We start from the raw sequence: 18,574 nt of genomic DNA on the forward strand, positions 1-18,574 counted from the left end.
GGGTGGATCCGGTCTCCCGAAGTGGCTTTTTTGTTTCTCCCTTATTGGATGGTGCTCCGGTGACGGCTTTACCCTGTAACTACAGTGGCCTGTTAATATCGTCTATTTGTCCGGGGATCCGCTTCCCGGAGACCCCGTTGAGCTCCCGGTGGTTCTCTGGGCTCGGTTCCTCGTGGGCGGCGACGGTGCACCTACTGTGCTGTGGACGTGTTTTACAGTGGTCTCTACAACGATTCTGCCCTGTGCTCCGGAGAAGTCGACCTCTGGGGTTCGGATACCCGCCCGGTCGCTCATTGAGGGGCGATGGAGCAGACTGAAACTACACCGTCGCTACGCACTGTAATGGACGCCATTTTGCAGCTTCACAAACGGTTCACCGCCAACATCCAAGGGATGATCGTCACTGCAGACCGTATCAGCTCGAGACCGGACTCCGACCCTTTGTTGCTAGAAAGCCGAGATGCTCCGCCCAAGTATACCGTCTTTATTGACACCGAGGTCCCCGTGCAGAATATTGATTTGGTCCCTCCCAGCAACCCTAAGATGGCGGCGATCGAGGCCGAGAGGACTGGATGTGTTTCAAGCCCTACATTGATGCCGCCCGAGTTGGATGTGAATGCCATTAGGGGACAGTGTGCCTTCTACTACGACTGCCACATTCGACCTTCGCCTCTTTCTGTAACCAATCGTCACCGCTTTGCTGCTTTCTCACCGGTGGACAGTGGACTTGCTCTGACTTTTGAACTTTGCGTACGTTTATCCTGCTTTCCCTCTCCTCGCATTAACTTTGACACTCTACTGCTTTCTGGTATTCCTGTTGTGATGGCGGTCCGAATGGATGTAATCAACGTGAAGAATCATGGCGATCTGTGTGTGCTGGAAGGGGTTTTCGTGATTGATCGTGAGGGTTTGGGCTGAACTCGATCAGGCTTCGATGCAATGTTTCCCTTTGTTTTTGCTGGGTTGTATCTGTGGGAGCGGGGCCGGCTGTACGTTTGATTAGCCTAGTTACTGTTTTTCTAATGTGTCTGGACGGGGTTTGCTATTTCTGTTGAGCCGGGGTCTGATGGGATGTTCTCTTTTTCTTTGTTTGCGGCTCCCCTACAGACTATCTCTTGATTTGCTGCGATTTGCTATTCTGACGGTAGGGGGTGTCTGCCTTTGGCGGGGGGATGGGAGTCCGGGAGCTCGTATCGTACTGTAATATTCTCCTCCTCCACCTTTTTCCCCATCCTTGGGGAGTAGTTTAGGGGGCGACAGGCACACTGCTAGTGGGGTTAGGTCGTAGCCATAAGCAGGGGTGTAGGGTGGTGGGTCGAGGGGGGGTTTCTTATTTTTCCTTTGTTATTTTCTATGACCTTTCTATTTCCCTTTTCCCTCTCCGCAAGAGCTGTGGCTTATTCTCCTGTTTTCCTAGCATATCTGGGTGTCACGTGTATGTATCGTATATCCTGTATTTCTGGTGGGTGGATGATGTGGGGGGATGCCTGCGGTCATTGACATTTAACTGCTTTGCTCCAGCTTACTGGTATTGATTTTACCTTCGTTCATGACTGTATGGTGTTTCGTTGCTTCGTTCGCGCATCCACAGCTGCGCTGTGTTTCGTTTGGTGGCGCCCGCTATGTGTATTATTTCTCTTGTGTTAAAATAATAAAAATATATATAATAATACAATGCTATGTAATAACAAAACAATATTTCAACTTTATTATGATTACTACATAGTTTATTATACTTATTCTGCTTATTATGCATTGTTTTTTGCACATGGAGAATGTTTGCACATGGATTTTGTATATTTTTAACTGACAGCTAAGAACTATTGGTACTTTTAAAAATTGTATGTATTTGAAAATGCAGTTTTCAAATCAGATTAGTGTTTTTTATATGCTTTTATGGCTGTAGATTTTACTCCGAATAAAGCTGATTTGACTTGACTTGAATCACCAAGTATTAAACATGTTGGGGTCACTGTCAAGCAGTGGGAGGCGGTGGGTCTGACCAGCTCAATCCCCCATAGATGTGTTTAATTTTGATCCTCTGGTGTTTGGATCTAACTGATTCCACCCTACATAAGATTCCAAGAATGCTCTCCAGTGATAACAGCCAGTGCCCGTTGCCAGGGCCCGTTGCCAGGGCCCGTTGCCAAGGCTGTGCCAGTGGCCCCTGCCAGGGCCTGTTGCCAGGGCCTGTTACCAGGGGCCGTTTCTAGTGCCCATTACCAGTGCCCGTTGCCAGGGCTCGTTGCCAGAGCCCATTGCCAGTGCCAGTTTCCAGTGCCCGTTGCCAGTGCCCATTGCCAGTGCCAGTTTCCAGTGCCCGTTGCCAGTGCCCGTTGCCAGTGCCTGTTTCCAGTGCCCGTTGCCAGTGCCCGTTGCCAGTGCCCGTTGCCAGGGCTCGTTGCCAGAGCCCATTGCCAGTGCAAGTTTCCAGTGCCCGTTGCCAGTGCCCATTGCCAGTGCCAGTTTCCAGTGCCCATTGCCAGTGCCCGTTGCCAGTGCCTGTTTCCAGTGCCCTTTTCTACAGCTGCAAGGACAGAACTAGCCCCTACCTGCTGAACCAACGTTTACACCTTCCCTCAGTGCCGAACTGCATGTGACACCTGCATTCTGAGTGTCCATCTGTCCCTCGCATCCCCCTAACCTAGTGTAGGAGCAGAGATGTAGGCGGGTCCTGACACGGTGAGGTCCAGGGCCTGTCTTGTGAGCAGGAGAGGCACATCAAGCGTGTTCTCTCTCATGGTCATGGGTGCATCATGTGAAGCGGTGGTGGCAGCTTACCGTGTTTCATGATTATAGCGTGACCAGGCCTCTTTCCTTATGTCAATGAGAGTGTGGTTTACTCGCCCCTCACGTACAATTCTGCTGCTAAGTGAAGACTGTTTGATTCCCTGTGACATCACATCCCTCTGCACTATCTCACTCCTTAAACTTTACAACAGGATTGTATCTTCTCTCCAGGTGTCTATGACAAATAGCTCATGACATCACACTCTCCAGCACTGTCTCACTCTGATTATCATATCACTTAACTAAGTCATCTCACTCTAAATAATTTGCATAAGTAATTGTCTCATTGGAGTAGGCAACTGTAGTCCATCACTGTAACATCACACTCCCCTGCACTAACTCACTCTGAATAACTTACACCTCTACTTGCATTACACGGAGGTGTCTCTGACTTTTACACTGTAAAGTCACACCTCAGTACTTGTATCAAGTAAGGGGACATCTAGATAGATACCCTGTAGCATCATCCTCCTATTCCCTGTTTCCCTCTGAAGAGTTTGCACAAGTACTTGTATAATGTATAAGGACTTTCTGATAGATACCCTATTGTATCATCCTCTTTTTCACTATTTCACTCTGAAGAGTTTGCACAAGTACTTGTATAATGTATGAGGAGTTCTCCTGCAGATACCCTGTTGTATCATCCTCTTACTCACTATTTCACTTTGAAGAGTTTGCACAGATACTTGTATCATTGATGAGGACTTTCTGATAGATACCCTATAGTGCCATCTTCCCGTTCACTATTTCACTTTGAAGAGTTTGCACAGGTACTTGTATCATGTATAAAGACTTCTCTGATAGATACCCTATAGCATCATCCTCTTTTTCACTATTTCACTCTGAAGAGTTTGCACAAGTACTTGTATCATGTTTGAATAGTTCTCGAGCAGATATCCTGTAGTATCATCATGTTGTTCACTATTTCACTTTGAAGAGTTTGCACAGATACTTGTATTATGTATGAGAACTTTCTGATAGATACCCTATAGTATAATCTTACTGTTCACTATTTCACTCTGAAGGGTTTACACGAGTACTTGTATCATGTATGAGGAATTCTCTGATATATACCCTGCATCATCATATTCCCTTCTCTATTCCACTCTGACGAGTTTACACAAGTACTTGTATCACCAATGTGTGTCTCCAAAAGATACCCTATAGTATCATCTTCCTGTTAACTATTTCACTCTGAAGGGTTTACACAAGTACTTGTATCATGTATGAGGACTTCTCTGATATATTCCCCGCATCATCTTATTCCCTTCTCCATTTCACTCTGAAGAGTTTGCACAAGTACTTGTATCATGTTTGAATAGTTCTCGAGCAGATATCCTGTAGTATCATCATGTTGTTCACTATTTCACTTTCAAGAGTTTACACAAATACTTGTATTACCTATAGGTGTCTCAAATAGCTACCCTGTAGCATCATCTTCCCGTTCACTATTTCACTCTGAAGGGTTTACGCAAGTACGTGTATCATGTTTGAGGACTTCTCTGATAGATACCCTGCATCATCATATCCCCTTCTCTATTTCACTCTGATGAGTTTACACAAGTACTTGTATCACCAATGTGTGTCTCCAATGGATACTCTATAGCATCATCCTCTTGTTCACTATTTCACTCTGAATAGTTTGCACAGGTACTTGTATCATGTATGAGAAGTTCTCGTGCAGATATCCTGTAGTATCATCATCTTGTTCACTATTCCTCTTTCAAGAGTTTACACAAGTACTTGTATTACCTATGGGTGTCTCCAATAGATACTCTATAGCATCATCTTCCCATTCACTATTTCACTTTGAAGAGTTTGCACAGATACTTGTATCATGTATGAGGACTTTCTGATAGATACCCTATAGTGTCATCTTCGTGTTCACTATTTCACTCTGTAGAGTTTACACGAGTACTTGTATCATGTATGAGGACTTCTCTAATATATACCCCGCATCATCATATTCCCTTCTCTATTTCACTCTGTAGAGTTTACACGAGTACTTGTATCATGTATGAAGACTTCTCTGATATATACCCTGCATCATCACATTCCCTTCTCTATTTCACTCTGGTGAGTTTACGCAAGTACTTGTATCACCAATGTGTGTCTCCAATAGATACTCTATAGCATCATCCTCTTGTTCACTATTTCACTCTGAAGAGTCTGCACAGGTACTTGTATCCTGTATGAGGAGTTCTCCTGCAGATATCCTGTAGTATATATAACCTTCTGTTCATTATTTCACTCGGATGAGTTTACATACGGGGGCATCTCCATCTGATGCGCTGTAACATCACACTCACCTAGACTACCTCGCGCTGCTCATCATAACACTCCCTTGGTCTATCTCACTACACTCATTAACCTATCTCTCTACCTTAGTAGATGACCTCAATAGTTGGATTATCCATGGACAAGTCTCCAACTGATACACTGAAACATCACTCTCCATTTCATCATTTCATAGTCAACACACTCCTGTGGACTTTCCCACTCTGATTACTATACCACTCCCCTGCTCTGTCTCACTCTGAATGTGTCTCAGACTGATCCCCTGTAATATCACACTCCCTGCACTTTGTTCATAATAACTTTTTTTCAATTGCACAAATTATGTGAAACATGACATACCTATTTAATGAGATTTAGGGGGGGACCCTTCCAATGTCGGTGCCCCTGATATCCCGTAGTTTCTCAGCAAGTTAGGAAAGCATTAGCTATTTTTTTGCTGCAAGCCGCCACACTTGTCGCAAAGGGGATCTCTGCCAGACCTGGTTGTGGGCCACTTACTTTAGAAAGGATGTCTGCGTGACATCTATTACTGGCAGGGTATGCTCTGCATTGTGGCTCCTCAGTGTCTGAGATGGAGGTGTTTCTGCAAAAGAATGACCACCATGAAGGTGGGTCGCAAGGTGGGCTTCCACCACTGTAGCGATGAAGAGACGCGCCTTTGTTTTTCGTCCGATGCTCTATTACTGTCTTCACCTCTTCTTGGTTTTGGAATATCTCCTCATGTAACATTAATTTATTTCAGGATTTAACACAGCGAAAGGCGACCTTGTCCGGTCCATCCTATACCCGCGCCCCCTGAACTTCAAGCTGCACAGAGACACCATCCGGGCCTTTCTGTTCATCGGCTGTCTTGGGGTGGTTGGAACCATTTACACCCTTACTATAGCTACAGCGAAAGGGGTAAGTCTTCAGCAGGGAGGGCCTGAGGACTGGAATTTTGCGTTTGTCGAAATGCTCTGAAAGCGCGTTGCAAGTTACCCAAGCATTACCCCTTGTCATGCCTTCATCGGGTTGAGTAGACCTCGGCAGATCCCTGTTCACAGCTTAGCCACCAACGTTTTTGCCAAGATTGACCAGAAAGCAAGTTTTGTATCCCAAGAAGCTTTAGTCGGGAGCTGAGATTGTGATATATTGATGGATGGAACACCTAGATACCCTCATGAGTGACAAGAAGCGCTCTACAAACCTACTGAATGAATGATTCATTGATATTCTGCTGGGATCACAAAGGAGCTTTAAAACACCAATGTCTCCAGTAAATTCCAAGACAGAACTAAATAGAAACATCCGCGTGAATCTGGGGTCAGATTCCACATCTTATAAAGTGGTCTCCCAAGAGTAGACCGTCATTCCCATCTTCCATATCAGCATTTTATTTAACTTACCCAATGAAATCACATTCCTACACGCCACTATTGGTGACAAGGTGGTCTAAAAATCAACTGATCTAAATCTTAAACCCTGACCATGGGACCCAGAAATACCAAGACTAAAACTTATGTAATAAAGGATAACGATATAGGTAAGGTGGACAAGTTCAGCTATTTGGGTAGCTTACAAGATGATAAATTGACCTGGGACCCTTTATTGAAATCACACGTTCGATCTTTTCATGGGGTCGCCTTTAGCGTTGATGCCCTTTCCAGGCATTTAGGCTACAGCCATACAAAATCTGTATTACACCTCTATAATGCTTAGTGTGTTCCAACCGTAGCCTTTGCAATGGAGATTTGGGGTTATACATCTTCCATTTCTACACAAACTGCAGAAAATATATATTTAAGAAAATTGTTACTAATTCCACGGAATGTCCCTGCAGAAATAGTGCACAATAAGATAGGGGCAGGTTTTATTGCTGACTACATATATTAGCACCCTATACTTTTATGGTGTTCGATATGGACCAAAAAGGACTTAGGGGTAGATGTATGAAGCCTTTTGCGAATTCCAGCCTTTGCGAATCGCAAAAGGCTTTTTAATTTAATTTCAAAGTGTTTTTTTTTATATGTATCATAAAATCGCAAAATAAGGAATCGCAAAAATTTGCGATTCCTTATTTTGCTTAAGCATTTAAGGAATCGTACATTTTGCGATTCCTTAAGTGCGATGCATGTAGGTTTTAGAAATTGCGAATTTGGGTTAAGAAATCGCAAATTACCACCAACTTGTAGTTGGTGGTAATTTGCGATTTCTTTTAAAAATGCCCTATGTGGCATTTGTGAAGGTGGCATGTGACGCACATGGAAATTTCAGGGGTGCAGCAGGGTGTCTTTGAGACACCCCTGCACCCTTGAAATTATTCTCAATTTGAGATTAGCAAATTGCGAATCGAAATTGAGAATTATTTCACAATCATTCCTATGGGCCTCCTGGCCCATAGGAATGAATGGGAAATTATTCCTTAATTGCGAATTCGCAAATTGCGATTTCGCTAATAAGGAAGACTAAGAAATCGCTAAAAAATAGCGATTTTCTACAGACATTCCATTTTGCGATTTCTAAATAGCGATTCCTTAAAAATCGCTATTTAGAAATCGCAAAATGGAATCTTGATACATCTACCCCTTAGATTCAACAGATTAATATTGAGAGATTGTCTGAATATGGACTGTGGATTGTGCATACCTTGGTTGAGTTATATAAAAATGACCCTGACAAATTCGGGCATTCCACATCTTTTTAATTCACCAGAGCTAATCGCTAAATCAGATATTGTGGGGGATAAGAGAGCATTTAAGATGTATACCCAAGAAGCTAGAACTTTAGATTCACAGCGGAAACATTTCTTTATAAATTATGTCATGGTGAAACCTATAGATAAAATGGAATTTTACCTTAACATTGGATATGCCGGTTACTCACTGAAGATTTAACATATTTTTGTTTGAACATATTCCCTTAGGGACCGATTCACAGAACTAACTTAAGACAAAATCCTAAACGTACTACTTTTGGTATTGACAGAAGTTAGGATTTTGTCTTAAAACAGACTTAAGACAGAGTTAAGACAGACTTAAGTTAGGATTTTGTCTTAAGTCTGTCTTAAGTCTGTCTTAAGACACACTTAAGACAAAATCCTAACTTCTGTGAATACCAAAAGTAGTAAGTTTAGCATTTTGTCTTAAGTTAGTTCTGTGAATCTGGCCCATTGTTACTAGCAGGTTGGCATAAGCCATCAGACCCCCTATTTGCACATGTGATGCATCCTCTGCACTACACACTTTACATATTGTCTTAATTTGCCCTAAACGGGCCTGTGTGCATCATAAATATAGTCGCAGATTACTTGTACCACTGAATTTTAATCAAGCAAGATCAGCTCTTTTATATCCTTATTTTCAGATATTGTTACCGTTTGCCGGTATTTATCCCGATTGTTATCCGGAGTATATTTTGCTTATGTGTGACCGTGAATTTCCATTGAATTTTCTGTTATGGGCTGAACCTTGCTGATGTTTTTATAGCATTTTTATGATTGCCGATGCTAATCGAAATACAGTAAATATTGATTGATTAGACAAGGTGGCAGTGTGAGTCTGCTTGCATAAAATGCTGCCCATGGGGCATGAGGAACAAAAAAATCAAAAAAGGGAGCATGAATGAATGAATTGACTTTTTTTATTTATATTGCACAGTTACAATTGTAATATGACTTACATACAATTAAAAAGAGAGTTAGAACAACAATTGTTAAAAAAAATTGCAGCATGGGAATCGGCTGCCCATCACTTGGCTGCACAGAGGCACCCCCTTTTTTCATCACAATGAACTAGGATGACCCATGGCGCGGGGTTGCTACGGCCAAGGGAACCGTTGCAGACTGAAGCAGCTGATATGAAACCGTGTAGTACGAGTTATTCCACCCAATAATTCCTCCATCCGTGCGATTCCTTAAATGCAATGTAAGAAGCATTAAAAAAATGCAAATTGGCCTTAAGGAATCTCAAATTACCACCAACTTCAAGTTGGTGGTTATTTGCGAATTCCTTAAAAAATGCACTTTTTTGCATTTTTCAAAGTGCAATGTGAAGCACATACATGCCCTTAGGGTATGTATGTGCACCACATGTGCACCCATGCTAATTTCAGGGGTGCAACAGGGTGTCCTTTGGACACCCCTGCACCCTTGAAATTATTCTCAATTTGCGATTCTCAAATTCCGAATCGCAAATTGAGAATAACTTCCCATTCATTCCTATGGGCCTCCTGGCCAATAGAAATGAATGGGAAAGTATTCCTTAATTGCGATTCGCAATTTGCGAATCACAATTTAGGAATACTAAGAAATCGCTAAAAAATTGCGACTTTGTATATAGATCCCTATTTGCGATTCTCAAATAGCGATTTCTAAAAAATCGCTATTTGAGAATCGCAAATCAGGTTGTTGATACATATGGCCCTAAGTCCAATGCTATTCCCAAACTGCCCTTCTAAAGTTACTGCAGCCAAAAGGATCCCAAAAACAGTTGCATATATACTCCTACCAGGACCTGGGAGTAGTACAGGATCACACATGGCCAACCACTAGAAATGCAAAACCCTTCCATAGAAAATATTGGACGCATGGACCTGGAGTAAAACGGCGTAGGAAATAATTTTCAAATAAATTATCTTATTTTGATTTTATTTTAAAAGTGTACTATAATTGTATTTAATGTAAAACGATTATACATACTTAAAAACTAAAGAATATGTTATTGTACATTTTACCAATAAATATTTTTAAATTTTAAAACAAACTTAATTTTTTGTGTGAAAGAAATCAGTTACCTAAAAAGAATGCTACACATAACTTTTAGTCGTTTTTAACATATTAAATTAAAATATTTTCTTTTTCAAATAAACCTTTAAAACATAATTATATTTTAATTATATGTATTTGGATGAATCAGTTGTAATATAATAATGCTGCATCCTTTTTTTATTCATTTGTTCTAGGTCTAGTAAAAAAAATATTTAACATTTTTACTAAATTATTTTAATATGTAATAAACTTTTTACTTTTCCCTTTACGTTACCAGACTGAGATCTCCACCCTGGCGGCAGACGCCACTGCCTACTTTTGAAAAATTACTACTATACTAACTTCTCACTTGTAAATTTGGCTGCACCACGAGTTTCAGAGGGTTGGGGACATCTCTGTGTACGCTTTGTTGTACTTTTACCTCTGGAAATGGTGAATAGGCAAAAGTAGTAAAGCTAGTACTAAATGCAAGAGTAAATTTACCTTTGTGATTAGGGCCTAATGTGTGCCACTATTTTGTTATGTTTTCTAAGACTTGTAATTTCCCCAGCACACCCCTTCCTCACATGGGCCTTCAATGCGGATGGCCAATAAATTCTGACATTTTAGGTGTCTTAATTCCATAGAATGCACATATGTACATTTTCAGTTCTGTGGTTTTTTATTACTCCTGGTACATACTGGATGTGATAAAGATACACATACCTGTTAACTTTCTTCATGTTCAACCTGATGAAATTTAAAAGGAAAAAAGGAAAACTGCACCAAAAATCTGCATGCTACGCCCCATTATGGAGGAAAAATTTGTAACTGGGGCTGTTTATCACCTCCAATAAATAACAAGCCCCATGGCATCTTTATTTATCTATTACAATAAATATACAGAACCTCCAAGATATTGCGATTTGCAAAAAAAACGCGAACTTGGAATTTTTGTAAAAAACTCACCTTTTATACTAAAGCCCTTGCACAATCCTAAAGAGACCCTGTGCTCAACCCTCCTTTTATTGCCCCTGCGCTGCCGCACTGGGCTAATAAGGGGAGGCTGGGCTAACCAGAGGTCTTCCTTACTCTCTCCCTCCCGCGTGTCCTCTTTGAGGTGCAGCCAAAAGCAGGAGAGCGCAGGAGTGTGCGATTAAAAATATATAAGTCCTGGCCTTTTTTGGCAGCCACCTGCCCCCGCCTCCCCCCACCCACGATGCATATCTTCCTGTTCGCATCACTCCTAGTTAGCTCCCCTAGCCCCAAACCTTCCTCTCCAGCATCTGGCCTCTTACCTTAGTTCCCAGGCCACAAGTCCCCAAAAAGAATTTGGGGGGACTAACCAATTTAGGCAGAATGCAAATGACATTATGGCACGTGACATCACAGTGCAGGATGTCACGGCACGTGACATCGAACATGGCGACACAGGATGTGGCAAAACAACCCATGACGTCAAAGGAAGTGACATCAGAAATTAAGGGCCTGATTTACCAAAGTAAACTGAAGTTTAACTTCACTACTACTAAAGTTAGACTTTTGGTCTAACTTTAGTAGTAGTAAAGTTAAGACTTTAGTCTTAAATTTGGACTTCAGGTCTAAACTTAGAATTTGGTCTAAGTTTACTTGTGTGAATCAGGCCCTGAGACTTCACACACAGTCCTATCATGAGCTTATATATATATATTTTTTATTCTGCCACAAAGAAATTGACAACAAGGAGAAACATGGCAGCAGATCTGTTCTGCTTAATTGGTTGCAAAATCTCAATTTATATATATTTTATGGGGTTAAGGCACCTGGTGCAGAGTTCCTTGTGTGCTCAGTAACTCTTAGGAAATCATATTAATTGTAAAATAACTCTGGAAGTTAACACATTCACTGGAGAGGTCTGTGCTTTGTTTAGTCTCAGATTTTAATCAAAGTAGCATAGAGGGTTCACGTGTCTCCTGCAAAGCACATCATGTAATATGCAGAGGGTATTGGTAAAAAACTTTATTTGCATAGTTACTTAAAACCATTGCAGCGCATACAAAAAAAAAAAAATCCATATTTAAAATGTTCATGCTCCCTCATGAGCGACGCAGCGTAGACTGCAAAAGACATTTCTGTGTCATTACAGTTATAATGTCTTGGCTAGTTATGCCTTTGCGACCTATAAAAAAGATACGATCCGCTTTGGCAGTTAGCCGACCACGTAATAAAATTGCCCTCCTAGACCAATTGTCTGCAGAGTGAGAATCAGTTTGGCATTTTTGACCGAGCTTCTTCGAGGAAGGATCAAAGCATGCCAGGACTGCTTGTCTCCTTGTCCTGATCCCTCTTTGATTGAGGGGATTTTTAGCAGCTGTCTCCTTTCTTGAGACAGCTCCGTGCAGGTGCTGATGATGTGTGTGATGTCACCCTGATCCTTATTGCACAGGCTGCATAGAGTAAAAGCCTGCTCCCTTTTCAAGGGAGGGAGCTGGTGCGTGGTTGGTAACACTCCTAGCCTGAACTTTAAGAATGTTAGTTTCGGAGGGCCCGATTCACAGAACTAACTTAAGACAAAATCCTAACTTCTGTGAATACCAAAAGTAGTAAGTTTAGGATTTTGTCTTAAGTTTGTCTTAAGACAGACTTAAGACAAACTTAAGACAAAATCCTAACTTCTGTGAATACCAAAAGTAGTAAGTTTAGGATTTTGTCTTAAGTTAGTTCTGTGAATCAGGCCCAGTTTTTTTTGAATTTCCCAAATTAAAGTAATATTGTGGGGCTAGGGACTTTTATGGGGCCAGAGTCATCCAGATGTGCACTCTAACCGAAAAGGTTGCCTTGTCCTCTAGCAAGGAGTGAGTCTTCAGCGTCTTCCACACCGTTTTTTTTAACGCTGAGTGGAGGAAGTGTGTGCCTGTGATCGTCAAGGCCTCCTCAAGATATTGGCCTAAGGATGAGTTCTGCCTCTGTTGGATCTCTTGCCAGAGAAGATGATTTAATGTGTTAGGGTTTGCTGACCTAAGCTTGTGCCAGCAATTGATGAAAGCTCCATAGCTGGCCCAGGTTGGCTTTATGAGACCAAACTCCAAACAAATTTGTGCTAGTGAGGTGTGGGTCGGGAGGCTGAGCATTGTTCTATATGCTTTGACAAGTGTTTTATCCAGAAGGTTACTAACTCTCATGCACAGTGCCTTAGTACTGAAGGTGATAGAAGGTAATATTTTAGCCCGGGCTACCATCAAGAGTGGGTTCAGAGTGGTGCTGAGTAGTTTGGCTGATACTCCTTTCAAAGAGAGTGCGAGGATCATCCCTTTCCTTTTAATCTCCTGTTGCTGGCGGCTGATTAAACCTTCTTTGTCTATGTAGATACCCAGATACTTGTTAGCCTCTGCTGGCTCAATATGATTGCTACCCAGGAACCATTGATGGGACTTTTTTTCATTTCTTGTTGATTGTCATGGTCCTTGTTTTGCTTAAGTTTATTGAGAGACTATTTTTTTCTGCATAGACCTCTAGGCGATTCAGGAGATGTTGCAGGCCCACTGCTGTATAGCTGAGTAGGACAATTTCGTCCGTGTAAAGTAAATTAGATATTAGGGAGCCCCCTAATCTTGGTGCGTGCAAATTGCAGTTATCGTGTGCCAGGGTTAGGGCTGCCATGAATAGATTGAATAACATGGGGGCTAGCACGCTGCCCTGTTTCAGCCCTTTCGATGTTTTGATGTTCCTTGAGAGGTGTGTTTCTGAGCCCAGTTTTACTTGAACCCAGGTTTCAGAATGTAGTTCAAGTTCAAGTTCAAGTTCAGAAATTTGTATAGCGCACTACTCACCCAGAGGGTCTCAAGGCGCTTGAGAGATGGAGGGTGCTTTACTTATCGAATAGCCAGGTTTTTAGCTGCTTTCTGAAGGAGAAGTGGTCCTGAGTAAGGCAGAGGTGAGTGAGGAGAGAGTTCCAGGTTTTGGCCGCTAGGTAGGAGAAGGATCTTCCTCCCATGGTGGATCTATGGATGCGCGGAATTGTGGCGAGGGCTTGATTGGAAGATCGTAGTTGGCGGGTGGGAGTGTAGCATGACAGTCGAGTGTTGAGGCATTCGGGTCCTAGGTCGTATAGGGCCTTGTGTGCGTGGGTGAGGAGACGGAAAGTTATTCTCTTGTTGACGGGAGCCAGTGGAGGTCTTTCAGGTGACCGGAAATGTGAGCTTGACGGGGGATGTCCAGTATGAGTCTTGCTGAGGCGTTTTGGATGCGTTGGAGTTTGTTCTGTAGTTTGGCTGTGGTTCCGGCGTAAAGGGTATTTCCGTAATCCAGTCTGCTGGTGACCAGTGCATGAGTGACCGTTTTTCTTGTTTCGGTGGGGATCCAACAGAAGATTTTTTGAGCATGTGTAGGATGTTGAAGCATGAAGATGAGACGGCGTTGACCTGTCTGGTCATCTAGAGGGAGGAGTCTAGGATGAAGTCCAGGTTGCGTGGGTGATCTGTAGGTATGGGGCTGTACCCAGGGCCGGTGGCCACCATGGGTCGTCCCAGGCAGAGGGGATGATCCTAAGATGAGGACTTCCGTTTTGTCCGAGTTTAGTTTTAGACGGCTATTCTTCATCTACTCGGCTACTTCTTTCATTCCTTCGTGTAGATTGGTTTTGGCGGTGTTTGGGTCTTTGGTGAGGGAGAGGATCAGCTGGGTGTCGTCTGGGTAAGAGATGATGTTGAGGTTGTGTTGGCGCGCGATGGATGCGAGGGGACTCATGTATACGTTGAAGAGGGAGGGACTGAGTGATGATCCTTGTGGTACGCCGCAGATGACTTTGGTGGTCTCTGATTTGAATGGGGGGAGGCGGACTCTCTGGGTTCTTCCGGCGATGAACGAGATGATCCAGTCTAGAGCTTTTCCTTGTATTCCGACATTGCTGAGGCATTGTATGAGGGTGCTATGACAGACTGTGTCGAAGGCGGCGGAGAGGTCAAGTAGGATGAGGGCAGCTGTTTCTCCGTTGTCCAGTAGCGTACGGATGTCATCTGTAGCTTCGATGAGGGCGGTTTCGGTGCTGTGTTTGGCTTGGAAGCCGGACTGTGAGGGGTCGAGAGATTTGTTGGATTCAAGGAAGGCGGCCGGCTGATTGTTGACGGCTTTCTCAATGACTTTGGCAGGAAATGGGAGGAGCGAGATGGGGCGGTCGTTTTTAAGTTCAGAGGGTTTCTGTGGGTTGCTGTGGGTTTCTTCAGAAGGGTGCTGAGTTCAGCGTGTTTCCAGATTTCCGGGAAGGTAGCCGAGTTGAAGAAGCAGTTGATGACGTCGCGGAGATGGGGAGGGATGATGGAGTCTGCTTTGTTGAAAATGTGGTGGGGGCATGGGTCGGTTGGCGATCCTGAGTGGATGGAGTTCATCCGTCGGATGGTGTCTTCGGTAGTGATTGGGTTCCAGGCGCAAAGGTTGTTAGGGTGCAGTTTTGGTTCGGAGGTGGGTGGAATGGACTGTTCTTCAGACTGGTTTCCAAAGCTGTTATGTATGTCGGAGATTTTGTTGTGGAAGAAAGAGGATAAAGAGTCGCAGAGGTTTTGGGAGGGGGTGATGTCGTTGGTGCCGACGGTGGGGTTGGTAAATTCTTTTACGATGTTGAATAATTCCTTGCTGTTTTGGGCGTTGTTGTTGAGTCGAACTTTGAATGCTGATTTCTTGGTGGATCGGATCAGTTGGTGGTGTTTGCGGGTGGCGTTCTTGAAGGAGGTAAGGTTGTCATTGGTTGGGTTTTTTCTCCAGGCTTTCTCGAGGGTGCGGCAGAACTTCTTGGATTTCTTAAGGTCATCGTTGAACCAGGGGGCTTTTTTGGTCCTTGCTTGATTTGATGGTTTTTCAGGGGTGCTAGTTCGTCGGCGCTGAGGGTGATCCATTAAGTGAGGTTGTTTGCTGCTTGGTTTGGGTCTGATGATTTGGCAGGGGGGTTTAGGTGAAGCGAAGAGGAGAGCTGATCGGTGGTGATTTTGTTCCAATTTCTTCGGGGAATGGGTTGTGAGGGGTTGTGGGTCATGGTCTTTTTGTAGATGAAGTGAATGCAGCTGTGGTCCGTCCAATGGAGGGCAGTGGTGTGATCGAAGGAGATGTGTTTGCTGAGGTGAAGATTGGGTCAAGCGTGTGCCCGGCAAGGTGGGTGGGGGTATCAACAAGTTGTTTGAGTCCGAGATAGGCCAGGTTGTCCAGAAGGGTCGTGGTGTTGTAGTCATTATTCTTTTCTAGGTGGAAGTTGAGGTCTCCCAGTAGGATGTAGTCCTCGGAGGGGAGGGCATGTGGGCTGATGAAGTCGGTGATGTCTTCGCTGAATTGCGTGCGGGGTCCAGGAGGTCTGTAGATGAGGGTGCCTCTGAGAGTGTTCTTGGGGTCAGTGTGGATCTGGAAGTGAAGGAGTTCGGCGGTAGCGAAGTTATCGTTGGAGCTGGTCGTGATGCGGATGGTGTTCTTGTGAACGATGGCGATGCCTCCTCCAGTTTGGTTGATGCGGTCCTTTCGAATGATCTTGTAGCCGTCCGGGATAGCAATGGCGATGTCGGGCGCTGATGAGGCGTTCATCCAGGTTTCTGTAAGGAAGGCGACATCCGGCGATGTAGTGTCGAGTAGGTTCCAAAGTTCAATGGAGTGTCTGTGGACCGAGCGGGTGTTGAGCAGGATGCATTTTAGGTGGTTGTTGCTTGAGCTCTGTTTGGAGTTAGTGGATTTGGTTTGGGTCCTGATGCAGTCGAATTTGCAGGTATTGCAGGTGAAGGGTCCATGGGTTTGTCCTGGGGCGGCTTGGTGGCAGTCTGGGAGTCGACCGGGGTTAAGTGCTGAGAGGGTTGCGTAGTCGTACGTTATGCGGGCGGAGTGGATTTTGCGGGGCCAGGGGTCTGGTGCTGGGCGCGGTCCAGGCGCGGACGGGCGTAGATGGGCTTACCTTTGGTGCACCTTCGGCGCGCATAGGGCGCGACCGCTGCGCGTGGTCGCTGCGCGCGAATGCATCTGTCATATGCGGATAGTGGAGGGGAGTGGCGAGGGAGGGGCAGCTGGGAGGCGGGAGCGTGGGGGAGAGCCGGGCTGGGATCAAGGCACAACAACAATCAACAAGATGGCAGCAAGCCAAAAGTGAAACAGGGCGAGATTGGGGGCACAGCCCTATAAACGCTAATAACTGTCCAGAGGCACCGGCCCGATAATTAAATTAAATTAAATCAGGCAAAGCGAGCAGAGCACAAATGTAAAATGAATGCACAGCAGTCTAGCGGTAAAGCGCCACAAAAATGCAAAGCGAGCAGTGTACAGGCACAATAATGAGCAGTAAGCAGTGCGCAATTAATTAATTCAGTGGCAATGAGCAGTCTGGCAGAAGCGCTACGATACCACTGGTCTGGCAGGGAGCAGCGTGAAGGAGCGACCGCTTCTGAGGAGGCAGGACGGTGTAGGAGCATGATCATTGATAGAAGGTTGTTGGGAATGCCCCATCTGACTAACTTAGACCATAATTTGGGCCTATCCACAATGTCAAACGCGGCACAATAGTCAGTAAAGCAGACATGGAGCTGCATTTTCCTGGTTTTTGCCATGTCCATTAACAGTGACATTGCCATGATATTAGTTATTGTACCGGAGCATTTTCGGAATCCTGTCTGGTTTAACAGGATTATTTTGTTGTTTTCTGCCCAGGTTGACAGTTCCTCCAGCAATGTGCCCATAAAATATTTGGCTTCATTGTCGATCAGGGCTACTAATCGATAATTGGCTGGTAAATTCTTGCTGCCCGTTTTGTGGATTGGGACGTTTATCGACCCTTTCCAAGAGTCTGGAATTATGCCCAAATGTCGTACTTCCAGAAATAGTGAGTGGAGTATTTTTGCCCAGTCCTCCGGTTTTTCTTTAAACACTGCTGGTGGGATTCCGTTTGGCCCTGGTGCTCCCTCCATTTTTCCCTTCTTGATCTGTTTTTTAATTAAGAGCTGTTCAGTGGCAGGTGAACATTTGTTGCTGTATAGCTTTCCTCCAGCAGGTTGAGATGTGCTAATTGCCTTTAAACAAAAAACAGCTTCGAGGATTGCGGGAGGGAAGCTACCGCTTTCCCTGCTACAATTGATGGAGTCAGCTGCATCCTTGGCTGTTTTGATCTTTCCCTGCATTAAGTCAATGAAACTTTGGCTGTTAAAGTGGGACTTTAGATAGCTTGCCCATGTTTCCTCTAATATGAAGGAGGTGAGGCCCCCATGGTGCGGGTGTATTATCTTATTAACCGTTTTCCAGAATCTGTCACTGGCATTATGCTTGATGTTATGCAAGAGTTTGGCCCAGAGGTCCTGTTCATTGTTGTTGTTAATATTCCATTTCAACCTCTTTAATTTGTTTCTCTGTTCCCGCACGTTAGAGGTAAGTGTAATATTACGAGGGTCATGGCGTAAAGATCTTAGCAAGTTGTTTATTGATTTTTTAAGTCCTTTTAATTGTATTCTTTGAGTCCTAGATAGTTTATTCGGTTGTGACTGTCCATGAGAGGACCTTGGTTTGGTAGCTGTTGCCTTTAGAGCGCTAAGGTTGCTTGTAAAGCGTTCCCAGGAATTTATCTGGTTCTCGCCAGGTGATTGACCCGATATAAGGTTGATTACTGTATCTGTCAACTTCTTTATGGATTCTGTCGAGAACTTGATCCTCTTGTAGTTGGTTGTGTAACTTGAGCCTAATGGTAAAATGGGGAAGATACTGTGCATACCCGTACCCGCTAGAGTAGCCTCCTGTGGGTGGTGATCACTGTCCCCTATGTCGCCCATTTTGAAG

General features: G+C 44.0%; 1 protein-coding gene across 1 annotated transcript in view; it reads left to right on the forward strand.

Annotated features, from left to right (window-relative positions):
- Positions 1-18,574, forward strand: part of LOC144791012 (putative cation-transporting ATPase 13A4) — a 315,251-nt gene that overhangs the window by 174,722 nt on the left and 121,955 nt on the right. Inside the window, exon 11 of the mRNA XM_078665643.1 lies at positions 5,831-5,988. Coding sequence (XP_078521769.1) covers positions 5,831-5,988 — 158 coding nt within the window. The remainder of the gene's footprint in view (positions 1-5,830; positions 5,989-18,574) is intronic.

This window comes from Lissotriton helveticus, chromosome 11, assembly GCF_964261635.1.
Source record: "Lissotriton helveticus chromosome 11, aLisHel1.1, whole genome shotgun sequence".
In the NCBI taxonomy this organism is placed as follows: domain Eukaryota; kingdom Metazoa; phylum Chordata; class Amphibia; order Caudata; family Salamandridae; genus Lissotriton; species Lissotriton helveticus.